The sequence below is a fragment of the Acipenser ruthenus genome, chromosome 38, assembly GCF_902713425.1.
Source record: "Acipenser ruthenus chromosome 38, fAciRut3.2 maternal haplotype, whole genome shotgun sequence".
Taxonomy (NCBI): Eukaryota; Metazoa; Chordata; class Actinopteri; order Acipenseriformes; family Acipenseridae; genus Acipenser; species Acipenser ruthenus.
The window spans coordinates 3130532-3153298 of NC_081226.1; the positions used below are offsets into that span (position 1 = coordinate 3130532).

The 22767-nt window shown below is 36.5% G+C and overlaps 1 protein-coding gene across 1 annotated transcript; it reads left to right on the plus strand.

Moving 5' to 3' along the window:
- The first annotated feature begins 1971 nt into the window (after positions 1-1971).
- On the plus strand, positions 1972-20092 carry LOC117433854 (C-type mannose receptor 2-like). Its single transcript, XM_059009253.1, has 8 exons — positions 1972-2110; positions 6177-6230; positions 8151-8486; positions 13298-13642; positions 14313-14654; positions 15665-16006; positions 16727-16815; positions 18840-20092. The coding sequence occupies exons 2-8, from the start codon at positions 6194-6196 to the stop codon at positions 18972-18974; spliced, it is 1626 nt and encodes a 541-aa protein (XP_058865236.1). The 5' UTR covers positions 1972-2110; positions 6177-6193; the 3' UTR covers positions 18975-20092.
- Positions 20093-22767: the final 2675 nt, after the last annotated feature.

Here is a 22767-nt window from a genome sequence, read left to right on the forward strand (position 1 = left end):
TTCTTTCACTATATATATATATATATATATATATAATTTACAAACCACTTTGCCACTGGTCCTTTTATTGAGTCAATGCATATTGTAGATACTTTAACTAGCATGTGTAAAGTGTCTGCAGCTGATTAAATAATTACATAAATGCCTTGAACTTCCATTCACTGTGTGAAGAAATAATCACAAGACATATGGAAATGTATGCACAAGATTTAATGAATTTATTGAATTATTTTATTTGCTGTTAACCTAATATCTAAATTAGAGGGTGTTTTTAGTACAGGTATGGAGAGGTATATAATCATGGAACAATATACTGTACTGCAATAGTGCAATGGATTCTAAGCAATCAAACATATTTATTTAACCAGGATAGAAATCTTGAGATATACATCTCATTTTCAAGGTGGTCTTGCTAGTAATATACTACTGAGACTACTACTATTGCTACTACTGCTGTTATATTAATAATTATAATCTCAGTTTTCCTTCAGCCCTTTAGGGATGTTACTTGCATGTTGCTTGTGTTGGTCACCTGCACGCAGGTCTTTATAATAGCAGATTCCTTTATAGCAGCAGTGTATCATTTAATAATAATAATAATAATAATAATAATAATAATAATAAACTGTTACGATTTCCAGTATTCCCATTATCTTCTCCAGCAGCCTTTTCAAGTTTTAAAAAAGTGGCAAAATACAAGTTGCATTTCCTCTGTATTTTTATTTGCATGTTTGGTGTGCTGGTCCCATAAACTCTGCTCACTAAAGCACCTTATGAATAAGCTCACTGTAAAAAAAAAAAAAAAAAAGAATCCATTTTCGAACCTAGTTTGCATGCAGTCTGCCTGATACACCAGGAACATAATCAGGAGGTTTTTGCATTTATGAGAAGAGGCTGACCTACACACAAAGGCTGCTTCAGATATAGATGTAATTCACCACATTTGAATTGTACATTTCATACCATGTTACTTTCAAACACAGAGTCATAGAGGCATGGGTTTGAATCAGCTCAAGCCACAGTGGTCTCAATTACATAGCCTCCAGACAGACAGTGGATATTAATGTCATCCTATTCACCACACAGGGCCAGTACTTTGTGTTCAGGTCAGCATTAGGGGTGTCTCTAGGACTCTGCCTTTGCTTGTGGAAGGGAGCAGTTCAGTCTCCAGGACTCAAGCCTGCCCTGGACTGGAAGGAGCTCTGCTAACTATTTGTTATTGATTTAGTTTCTTCTGCCAATGTACCTACAGCTATGGTTAAAAGATTTGCATCACTCTATAGAATGAACTAACTTCATAAAGTCGAATGAAACCTGCTGAATAATGTTACATTAACATATTGAATTACATACCGCTTTGTAGTTTTCCATGTACTTAACGAAAAACTGACAAACGAATAAATGTATCATTTCGAAATCTAACATGAAGTACTGTACTACTATTATACCAGCAGACTTTTGTGATATCATTTTGTAGTTTCTTTAATTGCATGGTTATATATATATATATATATATATATATATATATATATATATATATATATATATATATATATATATATGTGTGTGTGTGTGTGTGTGTATGTATATATACTGTATATATATTGTAGTTATTGAAAAGTAGGTATATAAATCAATTAGAAATTGTCTCCATTTAACCTGTCCCACCTGCAACAATCTGTATATAGTTTACTACTATAATAATAATAATAATAATAATTATACAAAAAAAGTTTATAAAAAAAGAAATTGCACGAGTAATGTTGTTTTTGTATAGAAATTGCATATCAGTGAAACTATACCCACTTCTTTTTTTCTTTCTTAGATGTAAAGTAGTAATGCGAATAAGATTTTTTTCTTTTCATAAAATAAGTTTCCAATGTAAAAGGTAGCTTTGGTATTATTATTATTATTACAATTTCATATATCCTTTTCCAGGCGAAAAAAAAAAAAAAAAAAAAACATTGCATTTGCTCTGTGTCCTTATTTGCATGTTGCGTGTGCTGATCACCTGCACTCAGGTGTTTATAGCAGCAGATTCCTGCAGCAGCTCCTCAGACTGAAGGAGAGAGGACACAGAGACAGGTAGCTGTGAGACTCCACTGAGAAGGTGAGTGCCAAATCATTCTGATTAAAACCATTTACAAAAGGGTTGAGGAAATCAACGTAAATGTATTAATTGTGAAAAATTATATATATATATATATATATATATATATATATATATATATATATATATATACTGTATATATATATATATATATATATATACTGTATATAATATATAATATGTATTACTTGACCTGTGAAGTGGTTATAATTTGTCCCCAAGCTACAATCACAAACAAAATATGTATTTAATAATTTAAACCTTTTGTGTACATGCAATTTTTTTTTACCTATCTATCTAGCTATATATTAGGGTGTTTTAATCTTGACATGTTATATTGATCAATTAATCATCTGATCGATTAATCACACCTGTTTGCTAGTGATATGAAATTGTATTGAAAGACAATTACAAGCAATACAAAGTATTAACATAGTGCCATTTACTGCAAATGTTTCATAATGCCAGCTAATGTTTATACCAATATTTACTTACATGTCAACTTATACTTTGAAAATATTTGCTTACATGTAATTGGAAGTTAGCCAAAGTGAGTCATTTAAAATATGAATGTAGTTTTTAATTGCTGTCTGTGGTTTTTTATGGGTTGGGAGGGCTCACTCCTGGCTCTTTTTAATTTGATCGTTTCACTGGCAGGGGAGGGAGGGTTGTCTAAAAATGGAGGGTTTACTTTTTCTTTTTAATCAATGGTGCTGAGGATGGTTTAGAAAATTATTTGATTCACGCTTCACGCTTGTTTACACCTTTTCTAGCAATTGATTAATTGTGTTTTATTTAATTTATTTAATATTTGTTAAAAAAAAAAGACTTATATCACCCAAGACCTAAAATGAAATGATTTGTACAAAATAAGGAATCACAAACAATAAAACAGATTGCAAACCATCCAGGAAGTAACTTTATTTTTGTGCTTAGCTGAAAATAAAAAAAACACATTGATATTAAATATTAAATATATTAAACCAAGTAGTTTCCATCTGTGCTTTATGCTAGATACTAGTATGGCTCAATTTCACATTATTCTTGTATCTGATTTGTGCAAACATTATCCAAGAGTTGCATTATGAAAATGAGCCTGTTATCGTGGGAGTGAGTTAGGCTGCTTTTTAAATAACATAATTACATATACATGAGCACAAGCTGAAATACATATGAAACAACAATGAACACAATCCAGCTTGGAGCTGCAGGGATTCCCCTGGGTCCTAGATGCTGCATGTATGGACCCGGGTCCTGATTCAAGGGGTTTCCTAGACAAACAAAACACAAAGAATTAAAAATACAATAATAATAATAATAATAATACAAAAACCCTCAAGACAGAGCTTAAGATAACTAAAACAATGAAAAAGCATTGTGTTGCCACATAAAATGATTCACTTTTTTTTAAAATGTAATACTTGTATTTGTATAAAGTGGGAGTATGTTCCAAAGGTTTGAAGTAGATCCGTGCTGAGTAACGAGTATATACTTGAAGAAACGGGTATGGAAATGTTTTCCTCAATAAAGAACCACACAGTCATTTTGCTATCATTCATACTCAGGTGAGGCTCTGTTCAGTGGCGCACCCAGCGTTACACAGATTATTACTAGTGCTTAATAACAGTAACTACGTTTTATTTAGAGTTGGTGTTGATTGAACTTAAATCCGTTCATGAACCCGAAGCAACATGAACCTTCTCCCCCCAAAATACACACACACACACACACACAACCAACCTCTGGTTCTCTCATCTTTTTTTAATGAATATAATTGAATTAATACATAATCAAAATAAACTAAACTAACAACTACCTAGGCTATATAAAAAATGAAATAAATAATGTTGTTTGAATGTGTACAAAATATTTTATACAGAAGGAAAACTAAACTTTTTATAAGAAAACGTTTTCTTCTGAGTCAAATTGTTCATATTTCTACATAAGAAAACTACAAACTCTATGCTGTTGATTAATGATTAATTAATATTGCTATGATAAATTAGTTTAGGCACTGCGTTCTTCCTGAGTTTCAGGTAACTATATATAACTGGGTGTCTTTTACACGTTTAAACTTAACTGTGATTATTTGTCTTCTGCTTATATTGAATGATCTCTTTCAAACAATGCAACTCTGCTCAGAAATTTGTATTGTATTACTGCAATAAGAATAAAATAAAACATTGCTGCATTTTGGAGGGCAGCAGTGTGGAGTAGTGGTTAGGGCTCTGGACTCTTGACCGGAGGGTCGTGGGTTCAGTCCCAGGTTGGGGACGCTGCTGTACCCTTAAGCAAGGTACTTTACCTAGATTGCTCCAGTAAAAACCCAACTAGATAATTATATGTAAAAAAAATAATGTGATCTCTGTATAATGTGATATCTTGTAGCAATTGTAAGTTGACCTAGATAAGGGTGTCTGCTAAAAAATAAATATTAATAATTTTATTCTAGATTCACCACACACACACTTCCTCTAACCTCTATATCTAACCCATGATGAACATAAACGGTGCATTGATAATTTGTTTAGTTCTGTTGCTATAGCATTGTCACAAAGTATTTAAGTTGTTTAAATAAACATTGCAACGGGTGACCTGATTTGCTGTTAAAGACAACAAAGGTAATTCACTCTCTCTTTATATTATACTGTATCTGTTAAAAATCTTTCTTCGCCCGGGTGGCTGTGGGCACTTTGCCAACTGCCCGGGCATTATGGCAAGTTAAAAGTCTTTCTTCGTCATCAGCCCGGGTGGCTGTGGGCAGTTGACGAACTCCCCGTGCAGATGCTGAAATGACAAACACACACACCTACCACTTCAAATGAACATTTTATTTGTTAATGTTGTATTGTAGTGTATGTTCTCGTCCAGGCAGTTCCTCATTACCACTAGGATAAGAGCTAGTTTTTTTTTTTTTTTTTTTTTTTGATTGTCATTACCTTTGCTTCCAGAAATTTACACTTACAACTAAAACAAAATGTATTATTTAAAAAAAACTACAAAAGTTCTGCCTGAAACCACCAATCACAAATTTGCAACCATTTTTAATCAAGTGATTCAATGTAAGACTTGATTTGAAAACCTTTGACTGGGACTTTAAGAAAGTTTGGAACTACTATGTTTTTTTTTGTTTGTTTGTTTGTTTGTTTTTTTTTTTTAATCAATGAAAAGGTTAAACAGTGTTGACAATGTTGATAGTGAAATAATTTAGCAATAGCCACTCTTTAGCAACAAGCTGTAAAAATGTAGCAAGTGTTGTGTATCTGTCCAATGCAGGTGGATATACAGTATATTAGAGCTGTCACTCGATTATAATTTTTGATCGGTTAATTTTATGGGCATTAGTTTATTAACCGGTAGACTAATCCTTGCGCATTTTTAAGAATGGTTACAACCTTATAGCGGCTGTCCTGCATAGTAATACTTTAAAAATATATAATAATAATAATAATAATAATGTAACACTTCTGACTCCCCATTCATGAAAGACTTTAAAAGCAAAATATAATGCACTAGAACTGAGGATGGATTTTGTTTTGTCTTTCATACAAACATAAATAACGTTTATGTTTTCTATTATTATTTATTAATCCTGAGAGTCACTTTCATCGCTGTCACTTCATTACGCTCAAGCTCCTTGTCATCTTCCTCAGCTTCAATGGCAATAACAGACACCCAGCGTTTAATAGAGACCCGGCGTTTATTTACAATATTTGCCAGCAGACCCGGCACGTATTGGAGACAGGTGATTATTTGAAGTCTATACACACACACACACACACACACACAAACACACACACACACACACACACAGTATCATAATAGTAATCTCTGACATGTTGTCACTTTTAACTTATATGAAAATAGTAAAACCTTTTATTCCAACAGAATTTATAGATTACTAAATGTAATCTATATCTCTTCACAATTTTCAGTGGTTGAAAAGGTCTGATTAATAATAATAATAATAATAATAATAATAATAATAATAATAATAATACAAGCCCACCCAATACTCACTTGGATTTCAACCTGTATTAAAAAGATTCATTTCTCTTTGTTTCAGTTTCTGGTGTGGCTATCATGGAGAAGCTGGTGCTCCTGATGCTGTTGCTTGCAGGTAGGTTTGTATTAGTCCCTGCACAGATGCATATCCCTGATTACTGGGGTGTAGATAAAATGCCTGTAGCTCCGTCAAATGCCATAGTGACTAACATGTACAGAGGAGTATTCATTTCAATGTTCTCATTCCCCCACTAGCATGCATTACAATTTCATTTGGATAAAATGTTTAACTGGGTTTTAAGATGAAAACTTTTACAAATTTGAAGAATTACACAGGGATACAAACATATTTACTAAGAAAGTCGTCAGATGAGGTTCAAAGCTTGATAACCCTGAATGCTGATGAGCCTGGCTCTTTTGCACAGAGGTTAAGGTGCTCTCTTGTGTTGTGCAGTGTCACCCAGCCTCTGCCCTGTTACACACACAACCGCTTGTAGTTGGATCAGCCCTAGACTGCCAACCACAGCTCTCCAAATTCTGACTAGACCAAAACCTCTACAGCAGGGGTGTCAAACTCAGCTCTGGCTTCTGTTCCACCCGAGTTCTCAGTTACTTAATTGGTCTAATTATTTGATTGATTGGACAAATGTAACACTTCTGTCCAGGCCTCAAACTTTCATAGGTAGTGTATCTTGAATCAAGAGTGTGTGTGTGTGTGTGTGTGTGTGTGTGTGTGTGTGTGTTTTTTTAAAATCATCGACTGTAAAATATCTTGAGAAATATTAAATATGTCTGATTAAACAAATAATTAGATCAGTTATGTTAATTGAGATCTTAAGTTGGAATGAAAACCAGAAGATCCTGCGGCCCACGAGGTCTGGGGTTTGACACCCCTGGTGTATAGTAAGTAATGCAAATTCAAAGACTTCTACTCCCCCTACAGGTTGCAGCACTCATTACACACCCCAAGACACAATACAATGCAGCCAACAACAAAAAAATACATCCCTCCTAAATCACTTAAACTTGTCAAGTTTAGTCATTGTATATAAAACGGCTGTGATGATTATTGAGTTACAAACACATGTTTATCTTAAATCACAGATCTAGGACTGGTAAAATACATTACAAAAAAATCTAAAAAGCTAATAAAAAGAAAACTCAGAATTAAATATATTAAGTTTCACTCTGATGTTTTAGTGAACATTCTTATTGTCTGTAAATTCAATTAGGTAATTATATAGACCTTTGTACAAACAGTGCAGTTTGCTACAGTTACGATTTCAATGGTAACTTAAATGTTGCCTTTATTCCATTTATAGCACCGTTTTAAAGACTTTAGAACCATGCCAATAAGAGTATTGCATGACTGTGCTGTTTCCTTGTGTTATTCACCAGATTGAGGGTGTAGACAGCAGACACGTTTATTAAAACCATTGAATACTCTTTTTTCAGAGTTATGGACATTTCAGATTTACGAACAACCTCCATTCCAAAGGGGTTTATAACTCTGAGGTTCTGCTGTATTTTTTTTTGCAAACTTAAACTGGAAACAGACAACCAATTTAAACACATTTACAAGATCCAATGTATTGCATATGATACGTAAAGCAATATAACTTTTTGATGCTTTAATCTATGGATCTCCTACAACACAACCAGAACTGGTTGTTGAGGAACAGAAATATTCTGTGACTGCAGGAATTTCTAGAGTTTGAGACCCTAATGGGGTAAGAGGCATCAGCTGTGACCGCTGGATCTAATAAAGTGCCTGATTCCCTTATTAATTACCTCCCTGACGTCCGCTCATATGTATGAAACACTTCCGTTTTCATTTTCCATTAGAATCCTCTGAACCTGTGTTTTATGATAGGAGACAGACATCCTGACAGTTATTTGTTCACCCAGTTGGGTATTAGGTGCAGTGTTTATTTTATAAGCGGTTTAATAAAAGTGCTTGTTCAAAGCATTTCATTTTCTCTGTACACCCACTGCCAAGCCAACCTCTCACAGGCCCAATATACCTGTTTTTCAGGAATATGTGCAGTTGCCTCCGACCACTTCAGAAAATACCACTTTGTGAAAGATAGAAAGAGCTGGTTTGATGCTCAGAGCTACTGTCGAGAGAAGCACACAGACCTGGCCACCATTGAAAGCCAGGAAGAAACAGAAAAACTAAATATTTCAGCTGGTTTTACTGATGCCTGGATCGGCCTGTATTATGACAAAGAGAACTGGCAGTGGTCCAATGGAGACAATGTGAGCTACTACAACTGGACATCCAGTCTCAGCTGTACTAGTGTCGATTCAAAAGGAGAGTGGGTCGACTCAGACTGTCATATTAATATATATTCTTTCATTTGCTACAATGGTAAGGTAACATTTTCATTCTGTTTTTTATTCATGCTCTCCTAGAAAACAGGGTCTATGTATGTTCCTCTTTTGTTGTTTTTTAACACTTACATTAGGAATGCAGAAACCTGACAACAGAGTGGGTGGTGGGGGTGTAGGGACTTACTGTACATATACACTTACATTCAGACAATTAAATCAGTTATGACTATCTTATGATTTATTCATTTTAACATAGCATTATTAAAAATGGATTTAAAAACATTATTTCCGCAAATTGTTCCTGTGTTTATAGTCTCCTTTAGCATTAAGTACTGAACACTGTACGAAAGCAGATAGCACACTGGTGAATTGAAAGGTCACACTGGCCCTTGTACTCAAAAGTGTCTGTACCAACATTCCTTAATAAGGAACATTTAAGGCACGTTTAAAGAATATTTGCTGTACTCAAAACACTCCTTCCTACATTCCGACTATTTAAGGAAAGAAACACCTGCTGTTTTTCACAATTCCGCCGATTGACAAAATTCCGACTCTGGCTCGTTATCTCCTCGTTAACTAGTCATTTACGAGTTCCAAGTGATACACAAAAGTTTTAGTAATGTTTAAGGGGACGTTTTTCTGTAAAGAAAATTACTGACAGATTTGGTCTGCCCTAAAAAGCAATTATTACCCTAGCGTTCTCCAAGGATTTGTGCCGTTGTGCACTCCTGCTGTAGCAGGTATATCAGTGCCACGTTTGCTGTTATTAAAGAGCCAAGCAACGAAGTTGCTGTCTGGATTTTTTCTCTTCTAATCTTGTGTGTACTTTAGTGCATTGTATGTGTGATATACTGATCTATCAAAATAATAATGATTTTGGGGAATTTTATGCAACAGCAGGGTCTTTGGCTTCAAATAGCCAAAGGAGAGATGTTTTGTCATTCCTCGTGTCCTGTATCAAGTAACAGCTGCGTTACTTCATAAGGCAGTCAATTCTATAAATATTCTCTGCACTGACACCAGCTTCAAATGAATTATGCATTATAACTAGGGCTTCTGATTTTCGGTTTTAAACAATAAAACACCCCCGATACAAACAAATTTAAATCGGTGGATAGCCAATAAACACGAAAACACAGGGAAGACTGTGGAAATGTTTAATCAATTCACTTTGACTTTACCCTTTAACCATTAAAAAATAAATCCTTCTACAATAAAAAATAATAAAAACATTTCCCAGTGCTGCAGGGCAAGGTCCCGGCTTCCTGACTTGTATCTATCATTGATTCGTTCTGAATACTTTAAACCCGCCCCAACATTCCTACGTTTCTATTGGAGACTCCGCTTGCGAGATTTAAAACGAGATTACAATCGGGAATGGAGGTTTGTTAGCGAGATTTCAATATGTATATACGGAGGAATTAAAATAGAATTGTGGCAAAATGTACAAAAATTAGTGGTGGGAAAAGTGAAGCCTCTTGAGCCACTGAACCCTCTGAACCATTTGCTTCAAAAAAGATTCACTGAGCCGAATTACTTGAAGCGCTTCGTGCTCCATAGTGACATCTATTGGTAGAGCCGCGTCGTTGAACATACTTGAATTTGAACATACGAGTTACACACAGGCTGGTATTGCCTCGAACTTGGCATTTAGAAATAATGGTAAAAGACACCGTAAAGCACGTTTTTACAGGCTCTGTCAGTGTCATTTGTGACTTACAAAATGAAGTTACATTTTATAATTTCTCTGCTATCTGTATCAACCACACATATGATTACCCAACAAAAAAGCCAGTCACGCATACGCATTATCATACTTGAAATTTAAAATTGCTGCACAATCGAAAACACGATAATGTTGCTTTAGAAAGGGAGGCATATCTGACCTGAATGTACTTGACTCGGAATTTTGTGGATCCCTGCTTCTCCGAGAAAGTGTGAGTGTAGAGAACTTTTTTTAGATTTTAAAATAATAATTACATTTTCCAAAATGCAAAACTAAAAGAATCATATTTGCTGATATTTTTAAATAAACACATTGAAAAAAAAGAGAAAGAAATAATAAACGCTTCCTTCCAGGAGTAATCTAGGCTATATTAAAACAAAGCATTGTATTGATTCTGGGTCAGTGAAATCACGTGATGTGTTGCTTCATGCGGAACACTGTTTGCTTCGTATGGTTCGAGGCGGGTTACGTCATTTGTTTGCTTCACATGAAGCAGTGGTCATTTGAATCACCTGAAGTAGTGAATCACTGAATCATGTGACTGGTCTGACGCCTCAATGAACCCCGTGTATGATTTGAAGCCTCAATGAAGCAATGAACCCCGTGTATGATTTGAAGCATCAATGAAGCAATGAACCCCGTGTATGATTTGAAGCTCTGAACTAATGTAGTTGAATCACTTGAAGCCCTTCTCCAAAACTCATAGGCATTCTAGTTTTAGGCATAGCATTAATGGGTCATTAGTTCAGTGTCTCATCGGTGTCGGATGGCTAGATTATTATAGATTATTTTTAAGCATACAACATACTTGAAGCGTAACCCCAAGTCAGTTAAAAACTATTGGACATTTAAAAAGAAGTGTTTTTAAAGAGCATAATATATAGAAACATAACATAATAACAATGTTTATGTTATTACATTTCAGTAAAACATACTTGAATGCAAAGATTACTACATATATACATCCATATATATTTTTATATATTATATATATGATTTGGTGGACAGGAACCCAGATCTTTGGAGTGAGATTGATTACTTCATCTCACTAAACTCATCGAGCCACCACGGATCCCACAGTCATAACCCAAACATCAACAAGATATGGTTCTTTAAGGTGTAATGGTGTTTTTTCAATAGTACAGCAATTTGATATTTATAAATTATATTTATTTTTTTGATGTATCACAATGAAATAATATTGAATTCAAGACTTCTTTGACAAAGGTTTGATAACACATTTTATAAATAATTCTTTCTGGAAAACATCTCAAATAATCATTACATTTATTTTTATAATAATGAACAATAATTAAACTCCCCCAATTTCACATAGTAGTAGCCAGCATATGTATATATTGTAGCGATCTCGGTTCTTGCAGGCTGGCGCATCACACAGGGCGAGGCAATCCACACACAGGAGGAGGGTGGGCACGAACCCGGGACCTCTCGCACTGAAGCATAGCGCCGATACCGCTGTACAAAGGAGCTGGCAACTGTCTAGTTACTATACATATTTTGACAGAAAAAAAAAACAAAACATTCAAGCATTTTGAAAAATAACCGAAAACAAATTTCATACAGTATATCAAAAACGAAACCCCAGAAAAAAAAAAGATTTACATAAAACTCAAAAATAGCTAAAAATAAACACCAAAAAATACAATTAATAAAACCTGAAAAACAGAAGCCCTAGTTATAACATTGGTGAGTTTCCATCAGTGCTGGGATTGCACATAGCCTATGTGACCTGGACACCTTCTGATGGGGCTGCAGTGTGAATAGAAAGAGAACACAACTCTGAGATGAACGAATAAAATATCATGAAGGTCTGTATTTAAAAAAAAAGAAAAGAAAATTTTCGCAGATGGGTGTGTGTAAATCAGCAACTTGTTCATTCTATATAGACTCAAGATCAAACTTTTAGAAATATTGTATTCACTTCAAAATCACCCTTAGATTAAACATGTTGTTTTTGCTGTCCACATATGCCCCAGAAAGTGCCCACTGCCCAGTCTTCATTATTCTACCACCAGCGGATGGAAATATACAAATCTCATACCAGACAAATACACGTACAAAGAGCATAAACATATATTTTAAAAAAAGTTGATGTGGGTTTTAAATGAAGTTTTTAAATGATTAAAAATATATAGTTTATTTTCAGGATGTTTTGCATTTTTTCATTCTATCAACATTCATTCGTGTACACTGTAGTAGCTCAACCTCTTCTAATATATAATTGTTTATATAACAATACGGAGCATTGACGTACGTGCCTCTTATTAAACTTGAGATAAAAACAAACCCTATCTGGACAGACCTACTGTCTTAAACCATTGCACTGGGAGGAAAGCAAGCTACCTGTTAATATAGCTTGCTTGCTGTTCCTGCTGATCGTGTTTGCTGATCTGTTATAATGTGGTATGATCATGGCTTCCATTTGCCCCATAATGCCATTCCACCAGCACTTTCATTCTCGTTAGAAAGCGGAACACAAATGGCACGGTCTTAGAACTATGGCTCCAGACTCGAGCGTTATTAAGGGGGAGCATTGTATTTTGAATTGAATGAGGAAGGCTACTCAGTCCTGGAACTTGAAATTTTCCTAACAAGCTCAAAGCATGTTAAAAACAGATTTAGAGAAATGTGATAATAATTCAATACTGGAGCAACAGGACCCATTGCATACACCCTAAAAATGACATTGGAAGCTACTGGCTTTTTAATGTTAACAGACTTGAAAGAATAAATACAGAACAGTGTTTTCTATTTTATTTTTGTTTGTTTTGTTTTATGCTGTGTTTTGTTAGTAGTTCAAGTAATGTTTTATTTAGCTTATCAAACAACTATATATAACAATACAAAAGGCCTGGTTACTTTGGGGTACACCAGCAAGATCTCTATTTATTGGTCAGACTATTCTTAAGAGCACACCTCTTTTTAGATTTGTGTTTCCTTTTCAGAAACCAGTGACTACAGTCAGAGATCTATCCTGCTTTTAAAAAAAAAAACTTTGTATGAAGCTCAGCAACTCTGTAGAGAAAACAACAACGGCCATGTTACTGTAAAGAACGACAGTGACACAGCCTATTTGATCTGCTGTCTGTTACCTTTTTCAGACACCAGAGAGAGTTATATCCTGATTGATCAACCGAAAACCTGGTATGAAGCTCAGCAGTACTGTAGAACAAACTACACCGACCTGGTCAGCATAAAGAATAATGATGAAGATAAGAAAATAAAGGAGAAAGCAAATGGAACTGCTGTCTGGATAGGTCTGTTCAATAATCCCTGGAAGTGGTCACTCAAAGGGGAGTATTCCTCTTTTCACAACTGGGACAAAGGGCAACCAAACAGTGTAGGCAATAATATCTGTGTGGAGATGTATGGTACAGACAAAAAGGAAAGAGGTAAATGGAATGACGCTGGATGCAACAATACCTCGCCCTTCGTTTGCTATAATGGTAAGGGTCCCTCAGTGTTTTCACTCCATCTGTGACACAAAGCATGCCATCATATAAAACAACATTGGAAAAAAAAAAATGTTTTTTGTAATTCATGAATGGTTATTCTTTGCTTATTAAAACAAATACTGTACATTTATACTTTGAAAGTGAATGGTTGTGGAGGTGAAGTTATGTGATGTGTGAATTCAGGTAATGAGGGTTCATTTATTCATGGGAATTCATTAATAAGCAACTGTTTCATCATAAAGCACAGCTGTGTTGCAAGTAACAAGGGGAATGGGAATAAAACCAGCAATTTACTACTAAGAAAAATTATTTAAAAGCACCTTCCTGCAACTAAGTTGTTTCTTGCAAGTTTTATTTCTCTCAGAAAAGCTGTTGTCCTGCAGCAATATTGGGTCAAAGGGTCTGAGGTCAATGCCGAGATCCCTGATACATTCATCACACATTTATCATCTCAAATGGGATACGAGACACAAGACTTCCACAAACGTTTTAGAATCAGTTGGCTGAATATGAAAATCAAAACTTTGTCCCAACCCTTTATTAGATCATTATTAATAAACTACACCTCATAATCTTAGTCTTGACAATCCAATGAACATTATATATGCATGGAATGGGCTTATTTGTGATTTGTAATCAATGATATATCATTTTTTTTCAGAATCCTGTAAAGAAGCTTCCTGCCCTAAATACCACTTTGAGAAAACTGTTATGAACTGGTCTGCCGCTCAGACACACTGTAGAGATAAATACACAGACCTGGCCACTGTCCACAGCCAAGAGGAAGCAAAGCAACTCTTAGATATTTTTAATATTAGTACCAATGCCTGGATCGGGATGTATCGTGATGTCAGTGAGAACTGGCAGTGGTCCAATGGAGATGAAGTCACCTACAACATGAGACGTGCCAAACTCTTCTGTGCTACAGTCAGTAAAGATGGAGATTGGACCGATTCTCTCTGTCATGATACAAAACATTTCATGTGTTATAACAGTAGTAAAGGTATTTTCTTTTCTGTTATGCTCTCTGTGATGCGGTGTATAGACCCCAAACTAGTAAAACAGGCTTCCAGGGCTGCTTAGTACATGTCCTGTGTAAAATGTGCATGTATGTACAGGACAGCATATCACTAGGTTCCTTCTTACAATAAACTAATATCATAAACTGCACTGTGAAAAGGGCTCTGAAGAATACAGTAAGTGGTTGTCTGAGAAAAGCATTGTTCATGTTAAGGTGTAGGTCAGACATTCTCAAGACTTTGAAATAATAACCACTGTACATTGTATTATTTACAGATGCACACACAGGCAGCCATGACCAACAACGTTGATTCAATATCCCTTAGAACAAGAAGAACTCCAATTAGCTCCATGCTCTGAGTAGTGACACAATCTAGTACTGCACATGAATAACAACAACACCAGTTTAACTAACACATATCATTGCATCTCCTCTTCTTTACAAGTATTTAAATATGTGCAGGGGTGGACTACCCTGGTACTAGTGGCTGTACTGGGATTATTCTGCCCCTTCCGTACAGTCACTCAGTATAAATCCATTCTGTTACGGGCTTTCTGAATTCTTACTGGATAGCGTCTCTCAAGCTTCTCCGGAGGTTCTTTGTTTGCTACCTGCTCCCTCTAGTGACACAATTTATTACTGCACATGTAAATGAATAACAATAACACCCATTTAACTAACACATACAATAAATTATATAGACTTAACTGTGTTGTTAAATACAGTAATGCAGCATACAGAAGCAAATGTGACAGATGCGCATCACGTGACTCGTCAGCTTGCAAATCCCGTGCAAAACCCACTTGTTTAGCTCCACTTTTCACTCTAAAATGATTAGAAAAAGAAACTGTTTCAATACATACATTTTCTTAAAGAAAAAAGAAAACAGTATTTTTTTTTTTATTAGCTAATACTAATAACTGTAACAGCAGGAGAGCCAAGACACCTCAGTAACGACAGCTCAACTGATCTTCTGTTTGATACCTTTTCAGAAACCAGAGAGAGATATATCCTGATTGATCAACTGAAAACCTGGTATGAAGCTCAGCAGTACTGTAGAGAACACCACACTGATCTAGTCAGTGTAAAGAATGAGGATGAAAATAATAAAATAAAGGAGAAAACAAATGGAAATCCTGTCTGGATTGGTCTGTCCAATAACCCCTGGAAGTGGTCGGATGGGGGGGATAATTACACACCTCAGAACTGGTTAGAAGAGCAACCTGACAATCATGAAGGCAAAGAGAAATGTGTGATGATTCGAAACAAAACTAATACACTTAAATTGAACGATGGTTCATGCAGCTTGAAGCTCCCCTTCTTCTGCTATGATGGTAAGGAGCCCTGTTCAGTCTGTGTTCTTGTTTAGTTCAGTGTTTTTATCTCAGTCTGTGAGCAGGGACTCGGAGGCCCAGTCCATCGGATCCTACAGTAGCTCTGGCCACCAAATTCATTCACTATAAATTAATGAGTATTCTATTCAGCCCAAGTCATTTATTTGTGTAAAGCGCCCTGGGATGCTAGGACGCTATATAAATGAAATTTGTATGGTATGATATTGTCAGCATTTCCTTGGTGGTGACGGCAGAAAACACACACCTTTATTAAAACACATTACAGCAATAAAGTTAAAACATTAAATAGTCTTTTTTTTTTTATTCCTGTGCGGATACAGTGTGCTGGTGGTGAGTGCAGGAAACAGTTTCATTAAATACAGATACAACCCCCTCAGTCCCACCTTCTGCAACAGCCTCTAAAGGTAATCAGTTCAGTGTAATTCACAACCTGTGTGAGAATTGCAGGTACCAGCCGGTGTAACTCAGGACAGCTAAACTACCTATTTTAGAAATACTTTGAAAATCGCATGTGGACATGTTAAGGAGGTTTATACTATAACTCCTACATACTACAAGTAGCTTCAAAGTCTTTTTTTGTGTTGGCAATAATTCTGAGTGGTTCTCTGAGACTCCAGGACTGAATTATCACAATTTCTCTCTAAATCTGCCTTTACTTAGCTTAATGTGTGTGTGAACTCTTCTGTTTGTCCTGCACAGATCACATGACAATCGCAAGGGTCAAACTTACCGCACCAAGAGGAATGAATCTTGAAGACCCCAAAGTGAGCGAAGCCATTTTAAAGCAGGTGGGTGACATTCCCTTTCAGAATTACAAACTGACACCGTTTCCTGGTTCCTGTACTTTGTGTGTCACACTAATCCCCTACTTTCATAAGACTGATTGAGGGATTGTCTGAAGCATTGACTTAGCTCAGTTTCTTTTTATTTTACTCTCTCTGTGTCTTTCTGGTGTCAGTCCAGTTCTCTTAAGTAGTAACTGGTAATTGAATTATCACACTTACCTGCCTGGAAGGAAAAGACATTGAAATAAAACCTGAAGATTGCTTACCTTTATAATGATCACTGTCAGCATCCATAGGAAGAACACTGAAACAAAATCAAAGAGAAACAAACAACTGTGATTAGTGACTGTTTGCTCAGAAAAGAAACAGCTGCATTGTTGTTAATTGTGGTATTTAGTATTACTGTAATTGCATACCAGTACAGTAACTACATTTACAATAGAGCTACACAAACAAGACACAGTCTCCTACAGAATATATTATACTGAACCGCGACACTGGCTGTTCATAGGATTACATGAGGAGCTGTCTGCCTTGTATTCAAATGGCCATTTAGCATTCTATAAAGAGCGGTATATTGAGATCAAAAAGGTATCTGATTGTATATTGACAGGTTTGTGCTATTGACAACGGACTGATGTTCATTAGTTGTGTATTTCAACATTATAATTTAAATGTACCTTTTCAGAGAGTAATTTTATGGAGCGGGAGGGTAGAGCAACATACAGTGGAGCGAGAGGGCAGTCTGGTTTGTTTGTGTTCAGAGCAGGACCCAAGAGCAGAACAAGACGACGTAGGTACAGGTACAGGATGCTGTGCCTGAGACAATGCAGCCCATCCCAGAAAACAAATCATTCTTTCAAGCTGTTGTAGCAGGGACTGCTGAGGCTGCACACAGATCAGTGTGTGCTAAAGCATGGACAACAACAAGGTGTTTATAATTCAAACCCGATCTCTGAAAGAGAGTTGAGGCTGTAGCCAACACCACCTCTCTAGGTGCCCCTTCTCCTTTACCTGATCTTCTAATAGGGGGACCATTGCAGTGGGGTATTCTAAGCCCGGTTAAAACCTGCATCAACTTGCAAATCAGAGGCTCTATAGCCAGGGAGTATAAAAAACCAGACAAGGGGCAGGCTTGTCTAATGCCCCTCTGGGCAGGGAAAGGTGCACTCAGCCCCCCGTTCATCTTAAGCAGGCTGAGAATGCTCCGGTAGGAGGACCACTTAGTATCGTTTAGAAAAACTACAACAGACCCGCTCATGCGAGATGCTGACTTCATATTTTGACATTCTATAATTTGCCTCACAGCTAGCACACGCTTCTCTAAATCCACAATCCGGCACGATCTTAATCCCATGGCTGCGGGCTAGCCTTCCAAAAGAGACGCTCTCCCTCTGCCTCCCGGCCTCGGCTAGTCAAGCCTGCGGAGCTGACACACAGTCAGCACCAGGAAAAAAAACACAGTTCTTTATAACAGTAAAACACTTATGTGGATATGTATCAAGCATTTGCGATGGCATTAAGGCCATAGCACCGAGTTTACGCTGGCCTTAAAATTGCCCTGTATGTATCATGACACTTTTGGCAAGTTGAGGCCGTGTTAGCACCACCAAAATTCACTCCGCTGTGCAATGCACTCAGCCGCTCGTTAGCCATGCATTTTAAGGCTTGTCAAGCTTTAATTATATGCATGGGCAAACTGTAGGTGTGGCTCCTTTATAAATGAAGTGTGATGTTAAAATTAGATTTATGAAGTGGCAGAACAGCAGCACCAGCCCTAAAAGGGTCCACAAATTGGTCTTATTTGGGTGCAAAGAACAAGTCAGCAAGCAGCTGATAGGAAAGAGCATTATGGCAGCAGTCATATAGGGGGCCGGAAAATTCACTGTATTTTTAAAATAAATTCACGAATGGCAATAAAAATACCAACGGATTTCATAGTGTCACGAAACCGCTAGTTTATTTAAAAAAAAATATATATTTAGATAGAAATTTTCTTGATAACATTGAGTTTCTTGTGGTTTCAGATTCAAGAACATTTCTCCAAGAAGTTTCCGATGGACGGTGTTAACATGCGCTGGAGAAAACAAGACGGAGAGATTTTTCACAAGGATGTGGAAGAGGAGGATGAGGAGGAGGAGGAGAAGTGCTCTGATCCGTGAGATACCAGCACAGGCATCGCAAGTGGGGGTTCAGGGCATTGTACCATTAATCTCTATTAGAAACAAACTGTAGTCAAAGGCTTTTGACTGTTTTGATTTTAATATTTAAGTAACTATACATAATATAATCAGGGGTTCAAATCAATATAATTGTGAAGTTCAGAAATATTTTAATCTGCATTAAGATCAATATAATACTAAAGAGATTAAACAGATCTACATGAATAGTAGGGTCTGCAAACAGTATGCGTTGCAAATGCATTGCTTCATTTCTGTATAAGTTGTATCATAATATTGGTGTTCTCCTGCAGATTGATCATGTTTCTTTGTACCACATCATGCTCCACATGTTATCAGATCTGCATTTAGAAATACAGCTCCAATTTGAATCCCTGAATATAATGTAATAATGCTAGAACAGGGTTTTGAGGTTGTGGTTTAGTTTAAAATGTATTTTATATTATGTCCTGGTTTATAATTAATGTGTGTTTTTTTCTGTTAATTATACATTATATTGGTGCAATTCAGATTTTCATGAAGGTGGTGGTGGGTGCATTTATAATAAAGTAGCAACTATATCCTTATCATTTCTATTTGGGGTATTGAAGGTAGGGTGTGTTTTAGTGTCACTGCTGGAACACTGGTTTATATTAAGGTGGTGGTGGGTGTGCGTTTTCATTTATTAATAATTCCACGATTGTTACATTAGTTACTGGTGCAACTACAATTTATATTAAGGCATTTGAGTGTGTTTTAGTTGTATCATTAAGGTACTACAACTGTTGTGATGTAAAAGTTTCCTTTACAATATATATGGTCAAGAATATTTGATAAAATAAATGAATTGAAGATATATTTGTTATTATTATTATTATTCATACAGTACATGCTAGACAAAAGCATACATTGATAACGTATTGAGAGAGAGACATGCAATATGGTGTTGAAAAAGAACACTTTCCAATGTGCAGCCTGCTGGATGCAATGCAACATGTTCAAGGGTGTCTCTGCTTGGTATGAAAATAAACAGATCATGCACTGGGCAAGGAAACCAGTACATTGTCACAATTCATAGTCTGTATGTTTTCTGAATTATTACAATAAAGTTTTTAACACAATCTTGTGTTTGTTTGTTATCATTTGTTACATAGGAACATAAGAAAGTTTACAAACGAGAGGAGGCCATTCAGCCCATCTTACTCATTTGGTTGTTAGTAACTTATTGATACCAGAATCTCATCAAGCAGCTTCTTGAAGGATCCCAGGGTGTCAGCTTCAACAACATTACTGGGGAGTTGGTTCCAGACCCTCACAATTCTCTGTGTAAAAAAGTGCCTCCTATTTTCTGTTCTGAATGCCCCTTTATCTAATCTCAATTTGTGACCCCTGGTCCTTGTTTCTTTTTTCAGGTCAAAAAAGTCCCCTGGGTCAACATTGTCTATACCTTTTAGGATTTTGAATGTTTGAATCAGATCACCGCGTAGTCTTCTTTGTTCAAGGCTTTTAGCATGTCTGCATATGACATGCCTTTTAAACCCAGGATAATTCTGGTTGCTCTTCTTTGCACTCTTGTTCTAGAGCAGCAATATCCTTTTTGTAATGAGGTGACCAGAACTGAACACAATATTCTTTATTTTATACACCAAATAAACTTTGTTTCCCACCACCAAAGTTCATGCCCCATACATGCCACCAACTGTCTCACTTTTGTTCCCTGTCTAGGCCTACCTCAGGAGGTTACTTCGTCGTGCTGGTTCAGTCTTAGTTAGGTCTCTTGTCTGCTGAACCTTAGCTAAGCGATGCTCTTCCTACTGGAGTACCAGGAACAGGAAAGTGAGTTTGCAGGCAATGGCTCCCTCTGCTGGAGCACGGTGAGCACACAGGTAAGTATGCTGGAACTGGCTCCCTCTGCTGGAGCACGGTGAAACAGTAAGATAGCTCCTGCTATCGTGGTACAACAGTAACAAAGGTAAGTAAACTAGGGAGCGTTGAAATAGTACGATAGCTCCTGCTATTGTGGTAAAGCTGTATCACAGGTAGGTAAAATGGAGTGTGTTGAAACAGTTCGCTAGCTGAACACAACTCTGGTGTCCGGCCAATGTGTTCAGCTTGTTGTAAAACAATAAACAATCGTCCATAAACACTGCCCTGTTATCTGTGTCTTTTGTTAGCAGAGTCCCACACAGAACACAACAAACTGTTCCTAAACACAAAGTATGCCCACGCCAGTACTTGTGTCGGGCTTGGATAACTTTCTGATTTGCAGAGATTATACTCACTCTCTCCTAAAACTAAATATACATCAACTGTGTCGTCTTCACAAACAATAGTAGAACTATTCAATTATGCACAGTAAACAGCAAATAGAACACAAGAAACATTCTTTTTATAACGTATGTAATCACTAGTAGTCTTCAACAAAACAGAGATTTTTCAAACTGAGGTTCCAGAAGTCTGTAGATCTCTCTGGTGGTGTATTCCCCACTGCCACACACCCCCAGTGATCTGCTAACTTCCTTATATGTCTGAAAACCACACCCTCTTTGAATCATGAAGCCAGGGCTTCTGGGAAACGTAGTCTTTAAGGCCAGTCGGCCATTTCTTATTTTACTATTAATTAGTGATTTAGCAGACTCTTACCCAAAGTGACTTACAGAGACTAGGGGGTGAACCCACGACCCTCCGGTCAAGAGTCCAGAGCCCTAACCACTACTCCACACTGCTGCCCGTATTTGCTAGGTGCTGGCCGAGGTTGCCTCAATTGTTTCTTCTAACATAGCTTGTGATTTTAATACAAGTTAGAGCAGGGGTGTCAAACTCCAGTCCTCGAGGGCCGCAGGGTCTTCTGGTTTTCATTCCAACTTAAGCTCTCAATTAACATAATTGATCTAATTATTTGTTGAATTTGACATATTTCATATTTTACAAGGTCTTTAACAGTTGATGGTTTTAAAAATGCCCTTGATTCAAGGTACACTACCTGTGAAACATTTTGAGGCCTGAAGAGAAGTGTTTAATGTGTCCAGTTAATCAAATAATTAGACCAATTAAGTAACTGAGAGCTCGGGTGGAACGAAAGCCAGAAGACACTGCGGTCATCCAGGAAGTTTGACACCCCTGATCTACTGCATTGCTATTGGCGAATGTAGCTTCAAAATGGGTGGGATTCTGTGTGTCTTCAACCATTTCCCTCGCTTTCAAATTGAGTAAGAAATAAGAATAAAAAGTAACAATGAAGGTCATCCAAATCCTAAATTAGAACTTTAACAGAGACAACCAAAACTAAATTGCATTTTTAATTGGTCATGGTACGAAAACAAAATGGTTGACTGTTTGGTTTTTCAAACCGGCTCTTCATCTTCCCAGTGGATTTCTGTGGGCTACAGTGATTTAAAAAAAACTTCAACTGGCTGTAAAAATATTTATTTCTGCAAATGACATCACTCAGGATTCATCAATCAAGTAAGCCCACGATGTTTTTTGTTATATTGTGTTGCTTGCCTTATGTGGTACATATATTACTGTATTACATTTTAAGCCTGGTATCTGCTATTAGCTGCTGTGTTGCTGCTGCTATCATGTATCAGCATGGAATATCGTTGTTGGGATGTAAGGAGTGTTGCTGAGTACCGTGTCGAAGTCCCTTGAACCTGTTCTGCTGTTTGTCTGCAAATAAAGACCCTGCTGTTCGTTTTTCACAATTAGCAATGGGTTCTCTTGTTATATGTAAACATGCAAGTATGCATACCAGCAAACGTAAAAAATTCAATGTCTTTGATAATGGTAACAAATG

Bases quoted from the DNA above. Each gene is read 5' to 3' on its own strand.
- LOC117433854 (XM_059009253.1), top strand. From the start codon at position 6,194: ATGGAGAAGCTGGTGCTCCTGATGCTGTTGCTTGCAG. The intron at 14,655-15,664 runs GTATTTTCTTTT...ATACCTTTTCAG, and splicing joins GTGTTATAACAGTAGTAAAG to AAACCAGAGAGAGATATATC. The intron at 16,816-18,839 runs GTGGGTGACATT...TTGTGGTTTCAG, and splicing joins GCGAAGCCATTTTAAAGCAG to ATTCAAGAACATTTCTCCAA.